Raw genomic sequence first — 12,634 nt, forward strand, 5'->3', positions numbered from 1 at the left:
ACCAGACCTGCACCTCGCATGGATCCAGAGATCTCCACATTCATTGATCCAATTGCTCTGCTAGATTTATTCAAGCTAGCAGCTCTGGGTGCCTATCCTTTCTCAGGGGGCATGTCCTTTCTGCTGTAGCTCTCTCTGTAACTGTTTATAACAGTAGATACAGCTGGTTTAAGTTGAAGGATGAAACTGAGCATGTGCGTCCACCTCAGCAAGGTGGACAGATAAAGAAATGAACAAGCATCAGGTGGCTCTATTCAGATGCATTTTATTAAACGACTCAGTGAGGCTACTTTCACACTAGCGGCAGGACGGATCTGACAGGCTGTTCACCCTGTCGGATCCGTCCTGCCGCTATTTCGCCGTGCCGCCACTCCATTCCTATTGACTATAATGGGGACCGGGCGGAGCTCCGGCACAGCACGGCAGTGCGCGGTGAGAGGCTGCCGGACTAAAAGTACTGCATGTCCGACTTTTTAGACGGCGGCCTCTCACCGCGCACTGCCGTGCTGTGCCGGAGCGCCGCCCCCATCCCCATTATAGTCAATGGGGACGGAGCGGCGGCACGGTGAAATAGTGGCAGGACGGATCCGACAGGGTGAACAGCCCGTCTGATCCGTCCTGCCACTAGTGTGAAAGTAGCCTAACTAAACTACATTTTTATTTGCCTGCAATTACAAAAATATTCTAATCCAGGTAGAATATTTTTAGTGGGAGAACCTCTTTAAAGGAATTCTTAACATGAAACAATCTTCTAACATAGCAACGGAGATGAGGATCAAGATGAAATTCCCTTGTATGCCTCGCCCAACGAGACAATTCTGACAGCCACCACTAGAGGAAGCATGCCTGAATCTGTACGCAGGGAGCTCCCTCTAGAGGTGACTGCAGACCAAAAGATTTTTATCAGGGAGTATACACCCAAATATATCTTGTGTCTCAATGAATGCACAGCAACAAGCAGGGTTGCAGTGTGTAGTATGGGGGACAGCACCAAACACTAGTCGGCGCCTCTGTTGACACTGGAGGTGTATTTCGGACTTTGAGAACTATTGTGCATTATTGCAGTTTTCGCGCATGGAGGCTGTAGTCCCGGGTCTGACTGTGTGGAGGCGTAGTTCCCTTTATGTATCCGAACAGGGAAATTTTAAGTAATTTATGATTTATTTATTTATTTTTTTCAGACCCTCCTGAATGACCCCTTATATATTGGACTGAAACATAAAAGGGTTCGTGGGAAACAATACGACGAGTTGATTGATGAGTTCATGCAGGCTGTGACCAACAAGTAAGTGGAGGATACGCAATATTTCAAGTTTAATTCTTTGGCATTAGAGGTCTTCCTGGAGATTTATGGCATATGGGTGCTGGTTTCACCTCTGGGAACTTTTTTTTTTTTTTTGGGGATTGGAGCTCCACCATAAATGGAAAGTATGGTGCGCCTGCGTGAGACGTGGGAAGTTTTTGGATGTTTTAGCATTGAATGGAGGCATGGGGCATCCTCTCCATTCACGGTTATGGGAAGTTCAAAAATAACTCGTTCTCTAGTAGTAAATGGAGAAAGCCATGCATGTGGGGCCCCATTCTTGAGATAGGAGCAGGTCCCAGGGACCCTCACCTCTCGGACATTTATGGCATGTCTTACTGATAAATGTCTGGTTGGGAATACCACAGTGTCACTGTAGAACGAGATAAACTCACCGCCTATAAAAACATTAAGACAAAAATTTTGCTTACCTAAGGGTAAAAATGCAATAAACCCCCAACCAGCAGAATGTGTGAGTAAGATGGAGTTGCTAAGAATAAAGGTGACAGGAATAGCACGTTCTAAGTGGTACTACACCGACGGCCTATGGCATAAATTGTATCGGCACCGCACCAGACTCTCAGCATCTCCTGGTGTCTAGAACTGAGACATATGTATTTATCTCATGCACTTATATAGCGCTACTCTATTCCGCAGCGTTTTACAGACATTAGCATCACACTGTCCCAAATCGAGCTCACAATCTAAGTGCCTTATCAGTATGTCTTATGGAGTGTGGGAGGAAACCGGAGAACCCGGTGGAAACCCACATAAATATTTTGGGCCCCTTTTTAGTGATATGGTGGTACCCAGGTGTAGGAATTCCAGAGTGGTGTAAGGGTAGCCTACAATGTCCCTTTAGATGTGGCTGTGCATGTGTCACGGTGCTCCTACCTGGATATCCTGGGATCTAGTCCACTGCAGAAAAAAGGATGTTGGCTAAGGGGATGTTGAGATTAATTGAGCCCAGACCATGTGATGAACTTGATAACAGCTTGAATAAACTTCCATCAGGGCCCTTGCACACAACCGTTTGCCCTCCGAGACATACGGTCCATGAGCGGGCCATATGTCCCAGATCATAGGAGTGTGGGACAATAGCCCCGCGGGCGGCCCAATGTGCACAGCATCATTGTAATCTATGATGCTGTGTACTCCTGTGCGCACGATCAATGCCGCTCTGGGACATATGGCCCGCTCATGGACCGTATGTCTCGGAGGGCATACGGTCGTGTGCAAAGGCCCTTATCTTAGTTACCAGCAGGCTTTGGCATGAATTCTGGCAGGCAAACACACTCGACTCTGCTACATCAGTTGCTCTCTCTTGGTCTGCTTTGCTGACAGGATTAAATAGGAACTTTTCCTTTCTTCTGCACTTAGCTTTCTGTAGCCTGACTCTCTCTCTCTCTCTTTATCTTTATCTTTATCCAGGAAACTTTTACTCCTGGCTCCTGAGGCTTGTAACTTGGGCCTCCAGGTCAAGCAGGAGCTGAAGGTGCTCCAGCTGGCTTCAGCAGGGGCCGTCCAGCAGGGATGAGGCCCTGCTTCCTTCCCCTTAGAGGGGGTACTCTCAAATGACCTTCAATAAGTAAAACTCCTCCCTCTCTAGAGAGGGCTAGAATGGAAAGAAAGGCTCCATTCCAGATAAACTAGCTCTGCCAAGCTTGCTGCCACCTGCTGATGAACCAGGCACATTACATGTTAACAGTTACAAAATCAGGAATACAAATACACAATGTGCAGGACATGGAATAAATATGCATGATGACATTATATTAACCATAAAAGATAGTGGGGAGGTGTAAAAGGTGGTAATGCACCTCTGGGGCGTTACAGAAACACTCACCATCCCTGTGCGCTGAACGAGCTTCCATGAGACTTCAGGGCCAGGCATGAGTAAGTCTTCACTGCCTGGCCCTGTCAGCATAAAGGGCAGCGAGTGGAGCTTCTGGGAGCAAAGAGGTGCAACAACGCTGCCCTTGTTTCTCCTAGGGGCTCATTTGCATATTATAAAACATCTGTGCGGGCACCTAGGAAAGTGGGACCAAGACCGTGATGTTCAACTGTCAAGCGAGCATGTCTCAGGTTAAACGGTTTTATTGCGACTTATCCAATGAGAGGACCCCTTTAACCTTTCTGAAGGTTCTCTACCCTCAAAAGTGGGTTTTATATACGTGTCTATCAGCATCCAATATTCTGGAATGTTTGATAACTCGTTCCCAATTGAATGAATTTCACTATATTATTTGTGTCTTCTTTTTTTTATCACTGTAAAATTTAATTTGAAGAGTTAATTAAAGGGGTTAATTCTAAATGTTTCAAACCAGCACCAGTATCTGAATACTATTGTAACTGCATGTAATTAAAAATGAAGTATAGCTACAGTGTTATTCACTGAAATCCATCTGTATAGCGCCACCTGCTGTTTGTTCTTTCACTTATTTCTCCATCCACCTCACTGAGGTGGTCGCACATGCTCAGTTTAAATCTTCAGCTGCCTCGAGCCCTATCTTCTGTTAGAAGCTGTGGCCTTTTTTAGGGAGGGAGCTGCAGCACAAAAGGACATGTAGACAGGGGGCCCGGTGGGGCGTACACTATCGGGAAATTGGGGGCTTTGCCGCATGCATGTCCCTCTATTGGCATAGCTTTTAACAGCCGGTGAGGGGGTGAAGGAAAAGGTTTTAGGAGCCCTTGTCTAGAAGATGGCTCATCTTCCCTGCCTTTTCATGACGAGATCTGGATTTCAGTAGGTCTTTAGCGTAACTTTCTGCTGTTTTTGACATTGACACCGGTTTCACTACCATCTGCGCCGTTTTCCTGCGTAGGCGTTGGTTTGTATAAAACTAATGAGCGTGAACAGGAACCCAGAGCTGATCGAAGAATCATTAGGGAGAATCTTACCTTTTTGTCAGCTTGGGATTTCCCAGCTCTGGATGAAATCTCTGATGTTGTTTTTCCTGTTTCCAATTATGAGAACGGAATAGAAAACACGTGAGGCGCTGTCCAGAGATTTGCTGCATCACCACATTGTAAGCGCTGACAGACGCCCCAGAGACCTCATCGTCCATCTGTTATCTCACATATTATCCTGGCCAAGGAATTCCCCTGCTCGCCTGTACCAGGCTCCCGAGTATCCTGAGCAGGACAGTATATAATGTATGGCTCATATATCATACGTCCATGATTACTACAGTACATTATATGATACCTGACAACCAAATATGTCTTTTTAGAACCTTGATATGTCAGGCTATCCTAGTTTTACACCTGTTTCCTATTGTGGTTAGGAGTGACCTGGGCCAGGACTGGAGATGCCCTTTAGAAGAGTAATAACACATTTTACAGTGCGAGTGTAGATATAATCTATATAGAATGATTTACTGTATACACACATTACTTATCCTGTACTGACCCTGAGTTACATCCTGTATTATACTCCAGAGCTGCACTCACTATTCTGCTGGTGCAGTCACTGTGTACATACATTACATTACTTATCCTGTACTGATCCTGAGTTATATCCTGTATTATACTCCAGAGCTGCACTCACTATTCTGCTGGTGCAGTCACTGTGTATATACATTTCTTATCCTGTACTGATCCTGAGTTACATCCTGTATTATACTCCAGAGCTGCACTCACTATTCTGCTGGTGCAGTCACTGTGTACATACATTACTTATCCTGTACTGATCCTGAGTTACATCCTGTATTATACTCCAGAGCTGCACTCACTATTCTGCTGGTGCAGTCACTGTGTATATACATTTCTTATCCTGTACTGATCCTGAGTTACATCTTGTATTATACTCCAGAGCTGCACTCACTATTCTGCTGGTGGAGTCACCGTGTACATACATTACATTACTTATCCTGTACTGATCCTGAGTTACATCCTGTATTATACTCCAGAGCTGCACTAACTATTCTGCTGGTGGAGTCACTGTGTACATACATTACATTACTTATCCTATAGTGATCCTGAGTTACATCCTGTCTTATACCCCAGAGCTGCACTCACTATTCTGCTGGTGCAGCCACTGTGTACATACATTACATTACTTATCCTGTACTGATCCTGAGTTACATCCTGTATTATACTCCAGAGCTGCACTCACTATGCTGCTGGTGGAGTCACTGTGTACATACATTACTTATCCTGTACTGATCCTGAGTTACATCCTGTATTATACTCCAGAGCTTCACTCACTATTCTGCTGGGGCAGTCACTGTGTACATACATTACATTACTTATCCTGTACTGATCCTGAGTTACATCCTGTATTATACTCCAGAGCTGCACTCACTATTCTGCTGGTGGAGTCACTGTGTACATACATTACATTACTTATCCTGTACTGATCCGAAGTTACATCCTGTATTATACTCCAGAGCTGCACTCACTATTCTGCTGGTGCAGTCACTGTGTGCATACATTACATTACTGATCCTGAGTTACATCCAGTATTATACTTCAGAGCTGCACTCACTATTCTTCTGGCTTTTAATGGAAACAATCATCAAGCTTGTCGAGAGAGTGCGTACCAATGGGTAGCCTGTGGGCTACTGACCAGATAAGCATTGACCTTTTACTCACCCTGCTTTCGTATCATGATTCAGTAGTAAAGATGTAAAACAGCTGACTGATGGCACTTTGTAGTTTCTCCTATGGACTGTACTGGAGATAGATGGCGGGTATATGGCCACCGGTCGGCTGAGGATGGGAGATCATGAATACTGGGCTCTGAGGACTGATAGAGGTCAACGTGATTAGCCTCCATCGATTAGAGTTTCATGACATATGATTTAAATGGGAAAACCTTCCAAGACCTACCTAAGATGCATAACATACGGAGGTTCATATTTTGGGCATAGATCCCTGAGCTCCCAAGTTATAAGGCTGGTGGGGGGGGAGACGCTATACATGAGTGATGTCAAAAAGAAGTCAGAATTTTTTTGTTTGAGTTTCGAGAGAGAAAAATGTAGTCCTTTTTTGGAAATTCTTGGTATGGTTTAACTCAATCTATCAATGTTATACTGAACGTTCCGATGATGAAAAATATATGAAACTTATGCCAAAGTGATCCATTATTTAAAAAAGAAAAATGAAACAAAAATAATGAAAAACACTCCCTGACCATGAAGTTTGACAGCTAATTGTGATACCCGTACATTTACAGTATGATGGATGGGCAGTTGCCGGCCTCGGGGGGTTTGCTGCATTCATTCCCCATTAGTATAAGTGGAAGTAACGGGATTATCTTTTTGTTGTTTATTGATTTTGCTTCGCCTCCATTTATCATAGTCGGTGACGTGCTCAGGCCGCCCGCCCAGCTATGCTCTCCATACAGCCCCATGTTGTTCTTTCTATGATTTATTGGCGGGTGGCTTATTATAACGGCTGTGGAGGGCAACGCCGGGGTGCTGACTGATGTATCCTAAATATAGGACACCTGGCAGGGCCGCAGTGCCACCCGCCTCACGACTATACCAGCTCAGCTCACTCAGTTGTATTTTATAGATCTAAATCACCTGTGTATGGAAAAAAAATTAACACAAGGAGAGGCAGATTTTGTACATATTTCCTAGTTTCATATCGGTAATGCAGATGTGGTCACCTAACTTTCCTGGTATCCTGAATAATATAGTGGGGGACACAGTATCAGAACTCACAAGCCACCATAATAAAGTTTGCCCCACCTCTTTTCAAATAGGAGGCAGTATTATAGCAGTAATATTCTTGTACATAGGAGGCAGTATTATAGTAGTTATATTCTTGTACATAGGAGGCAGTATTATAGTAGTTATATTCTTGCACATAGGAGCAGTATTATAGTAGTTATATTCTTGTACATAGGAGCAGTATTATAGTAGTTATATTCTTGTACATAGGAGCAGTATTATAGTAGTTATATTCTTGTACATAGGAGGCAGTATTATAGTAGTTATATTCTTGTACATAGGAGCAGTATTATAGTAGTTATATTCTTGTACATAGGAGCAGTATTATAGTAGTCATATACTTGTACATAGGAGCAGTATTATAGTAGTTATATTCTTGTACATAGGAGGCAGTATTATAGCAGTTATATTCCTGTACATAGGATGCAGTATTATAATAGTTATATTCTTGTACATAGGAGGCAGTATTATAGTAGTTATATTCTTGTACATAGGAGGCAGTATTATAGTAGTTATATTCTTGTACATAGGTGGCAGTATTATAGTAGTTATATTCTTGTACATAGGTGGCAGTATTATAGCAGTTATATTCTTGTACATAGGAGCAGTATTATAGTAGGTATATCCTTGTACATAGGAGCAGTATTATAGTAGTTATATTCTTGTACATAGGAGCAGTATTATAGTAGCTATATTCTTGTACATAGGAGCAGTATTATAGTAGTTATGTTCTTGTACATAGGAGGAAGTATTATAGTAGTTATATTCTTGTACATAGGAGCAGTATTATAGTAGCTATATTCTTGTACATAGGAGCAGTATTATAGTAGGTATATCCTTGTACATAGGAGGCAGTATTATAGTAGTTATATTGTTGTACATAGGAGCAGTATTATAGTAGTTATATTCTTGTACATAGGGGCAGTATTATAGTAGTTATATTCTTGTACATAGGAGCAGTATTATAGTAGTTATATTCTTGTACATAGGGGCAGTATTATAGTAGTTATATTCTTGTACATAGGAGCAGTATTATAGTAGTTATATTCTTGTACATAGGAGCAGTATTATAGTAGTTATATTTTTGTACATAGGAGGCAGTATTATAGTAGGTATATTCTTGTATATAGGTGCAGTATTATAATAGTTATATTTTTGTACATAGGAGCAGTATTATAGTAGTTATTTTCTTGTACATAGGAGCAGTATTATAGTAGTTATTTTCTTGTACATAGGAGCAGTATTATAGTAGTTATATTCTTGTACATAGGGGCAGTATTATAGTAGTTATATTCTTGTACATAGGGGCAGTATTATAGTAGTTATATCCTTGTACATAGGAGCAGTATTATAGTAGTTATATTCTTGTACACAGGAGCAGTATTATAGTAGCTATATTCTTGTACATAGGAGCAGTATTATAGTAGTTATATTCTTCTACATAGGAGCAGTATTATAGTAGTTATATTCTTGTACATAGGAGCAGTATTATAGCAGTTATATTCTTGTACATGGGTAGAAGTATTCTAATAGATACTGTATATTCTTGTGCATAGGAAGCAATATTCTAGTACTTATTTCCCATGGTGCAGTATTATAGTATTTAGCACTGATGTAATAATAATTATAAAGAAAGACGAGGAATATTCCGACAATCATTTTGAAGCCCGAGAAATGTGAAATGTAAACATAAGCTTCTTTGTAACCTGGGATTGATTAGTGCACAGTTTACATTGATATTAGTTATGTCTGGCATTGCCTCTTACTCTTTTACATCTGACATCTTAAAGTCTGTGACACTTGATCATTTTCAAACTTTGTGACCTCAGCTTAGCGGTTATTAAGTATTCTTATGTTAGAGATGAATTTGGCTATATCATTTGGGTCCTCAAGAATATAAAAACCCCTATAGATCAGTAGATCTGCTGTTCAGAACTCAAAGTTGCAAAAACCCTTACAGAACCCTTATCAGAAATGGCAGCCATCCTGGTCTTTCTACAAATCGATCTAGCTAAAGAAACGTCTGTTTTGATGCCTTCTCTTTCAAGATATAGACGTGAAATCCAAGACTGTCTCCGACAATATGTAGACCCCTATTCTTGCAGAACAAAACATCTGAGGAGGTGCAGACAATACACAGGGTGTCGGAGCTGACCTCATCCTCACTTGGGAATAAAAGCTGTTGCCATGTTTGCTGGAATGACATAACACCTAGTTTCTCAATACAAAAGTCCCCATTAATACCAGAAGACTGATTCAACCCAGATCTAGGACAACTGTCTACAAGAGAGGAGGTGTTGTCAATGGAGCGTTTCATGGGGAGGTCACTGTCTAAAAGAAGCCCTCAAGGGTCTGTATCGGTTTTCGGTTATTAAGCCTCCCATGTGTCCACATCACGTTACAGTAGACATAAAGGAGGTGGATGAATGACAGCACTGTCTATAGCATTGCCTGTAGCCAAAAGAAGAATCCCCCGGATCAGTCCTTTCAGCTGAGTTGACATTCGGAGTAGCACTGGATCTTCAGTTTTGCTCGGAGTCATTGTGTCACGGCTATTTTTGTATTCCTTCTCTTTTCTGTTAACCATTATTGGATTATCTGCTGCCGATAAAGTCTTCACCCCCTTGAGGTCTAGAATGAGTGATGAGCAGGGTCTAGGTCTTGATGATTTCATCTGAATACACAGTGAAGGTTCAGTTCCGTACATAGAAACATTTGGAGATGAGTAAGAGGTATAACTACGAAGCTGTGTGGGTCTCTGAAAATTCTGCCATAGTGGCCCCGTAGTATGAAAGGGGAGCTGAATTTGCACTGCCCCAGAACAGCAACCTTTAAAGGGAACGCTAGCACATCTACAGTATCCAGTCCCCATAGCTCTGTGTGCTTTTATTGTGGAAAAAAAACACGATTTGAAAACACATGCAAACTAACCTGAGATGAGTCCTGTACTTGAGATCAGTCAGGGACAGGACTCATCTCAGGGTAATTTGCATATGTATCAAATCGTGTTTTTTTTCCACAATAAAAGCACACAGAGCTATGGGGACTGGGTACTGTGGATGTGCTAGTGGCTATCTAGCAACCCATGTCCTCAGCTCAATACCCAAAAATCCCGGTGACAGGTTCCCTTTAACCCCTTAGGAACGCATGACGTACCGGTACGGCATGTTTCCCGAGTCCTTAAGGACCCATGACGTACCGGTACGTCATGTGGTGTTCCGATCATCGCCGCCCGCAGGCACCTCGGCTAAATGCGCGGGGGGGGGTCCCGAGACCCCCCCATGTCGGCGATCGTCGCAAACCGCAGGTCAATTTAGACCTGCGGTTTGCAGCTTTTACCTGGTGCGGCAGTGGTGCCATCGGGTCCCAATGGCGCTGTGGGGGGGGACCTGATGGCATAGAAGGCAGCACGATGCCTTCCTGAGGCATCTGCGCTGCCTTCCGGTGACAAGCCTGTGAGATCCAGCCCCCTGGATCTCACAGGTCCCGGAAGCTGTATGAGTAATACACACAGTGTTACTCATACAGCCAGTGCATTCCAATACAGAAGTATTGGAATGCATTGTAAAGGAATATACCACCAAAAGTTCATATCCCAAAGTGGGACAAAAAAAATAAAGTTTTCCCCAAAAATATTTAAAAGTTTCAAGTAAAAATAAACAAAAACGTCATTTTCCCCAAATAAAGTAAAAAATGAAAATGGTAAAAAATAGGGGGGGGGGGGGGAGTATACATATTAGGTATCGCTGCGTCCATATCGACCGGCTCTATATGACCTAACCCCTCAGATGAACACCTACCTGAGACAATCGCCCAAAAAAAAAAATATAAATATGGCTCAGAATATGGAGACACTAAAACATAATTTTTTTTGTTTGAAAAAAGCTGTTATTGTGTAAAACTTACATAAATAAAAAAAAAGTATACATATTTGGTATCGCCGTGTTCGTTTTGACCGGCTCTATAAAAATATTATATGACCTAACCTCTCAGATGAACACCATAAAAAATAAAAACTGTGCTAAATAAACCATTTTTTGTCACCTTACATCACTAAAAGTGTAATAGCAAGCGATCAAAAAGTCATATGCACCCCAAAATAGTGCCAATCAAACCATCATCTCATCCCGCCAAAAATGAGACCCTACCTAAGATAATCGCCTAAAAACTAAAAAATATGGCTCTCAGAATATGGAGACACTAAAACATAATTATATTTTTTTTCAAAAATTCTATTATTGTGTAAAACTTACATAAATAAAAAAAAGTATACATATTAGGTATCACCGCGTCCGTATCGACCGGCTCTATAAAAATATCACATGACCTAACCCCTCAGATGTGCTAAATAAACCATTTTTTGTCACCTTACATCACAAAAAGTGTAATAGCAAGCGATCAAAAAGTCACACGCACCCCAAAATAGTGCCAATAAAACTGTCATCTCATCCCGCAAAAATCATACCCTACCCAAGGTAATCTCCCAAAAACTGAAAAAATTATGGCTCTCAGACTATGGAAACACTGAAACACGATTAATTTTTTTTTGCTTCAAAAATGAAATCATTGTGTAAAACTTGCATAAATAAAAAAAAAAAGTATACATATTGGGTATCACCGCATCCGTGACAACCTGGTCTATAAAAATATCACATGATCTAACCTGTCAAATGATGGTTGTAAATAACAAAAAATAAAAACGGTGCCAACACTGCTATTTCTTGTTATCTTGCCTCACAAAAAGTGTAATATAGAGCAACCAAAAATCATATCTACCCTAAACTAGTACCAACAATACTGCCACCCTATCCCGTAGTTTCTAAAATGGGGCCACTTCTTTTTTGGAGTTTCTACTCTAGGGGTACATCAGGGGGGCTTCAAATGGGACATGGTGTAAAAAAAAAAACAGTCCAGCAAAACCTGCCTTCCAAAAACCGTATGGCATTCCTTTCCTTCTGCGCCCTGCCGTGTGCCCGTACAGCGGTTTACGACCACATTTGGGGTGTTTCTGTAAACTACAGAATCAGGGCCATAAATATTGAGTTTGGTTTGGCTGTTAACCCTTGCTTTGTAACTGGAAAAAAATTAATAAAATGGAAAATCTCAAAGTATAACAAAAAAGGAGGCTCTCCACTGGTTTTCTGGAAATAGGTACTCTTGCCCAATATGACTCACCCTTGTCAATTGCGTATAGTTAAAAAAATAAAATAAAATAGAATAAAAGCGGGCAGGATGGAAAATCTGCCAAGAAAGGAAAGGAAATGGAAAATCTGCCAAAAAAGTGATTTTTGGAAATTGTATCTCTATTTTCCATTAATTCTTGTGGAACACCTAAAGGGTTAACAAAGTTTGTAAAATCAGTTTGAATACCTTGAGGGGTGTTGTTTATAGAATGGGGCCATTTTTGGGTGGTTTCTATTATGTAAGCCTCAGAAAGTGACTTCAGACCTGAACTGGTCCCTAGAAATTGGGTTTTTGAAAATTTCTGAAAAATTTCAAGATTTGCTTCTAAACTTCTAAGCCTCGTAACATCCCCAAAAAATAAAATATCATTCCCAAAATGATCCAAACATGAAGTCGACATATGGGGAATATAAAGTAATACCTATTTTTGGAGGTATTACTATGTATTATAGAAGTAGAGAAATTG

The 12,634-nt window shown here is 41.4% G+C and overlaps 1 protein-coding gene across 2 annotated transcripts in view; it reads left to right on the forward strand.

Annotated features, from left to right (window-relative positions):
• Positions 1-12,634, forward strand: part of ME3 (malic enzyme 3) — a 140,202-nt gene that overhangs the window by 89,442 nt on the left and 38,126 nt on the right. For both annotated transcript variants that reach the window (XM_044284932.1, XM_044284931.1), the window contains exon 7: positions 1,182-1,285. In XM_044284932.1, coding sequence (XP_044140867.1) covers positions 1,182-1,285 — 104 coding nt within the window. The remainder of the gene's footprint in view (positions 1-1,181; positions 1,286-12,634) is intronic.

The sequence above is a fragment of the Bufo gargarizans genome, chromosome 3 (genome assembly GCF_014858855.1).
Source record: "Bufo gargarizans isolate SCDJY-AF-19 chromosome 3, ASM1485885v1, whole genome shotgun sequence".
NCBI lineage: Eukaryota > Metazoa > Chordata > Amphibia > Anura > Bufonidae > Bufo > Bufo gargarizans.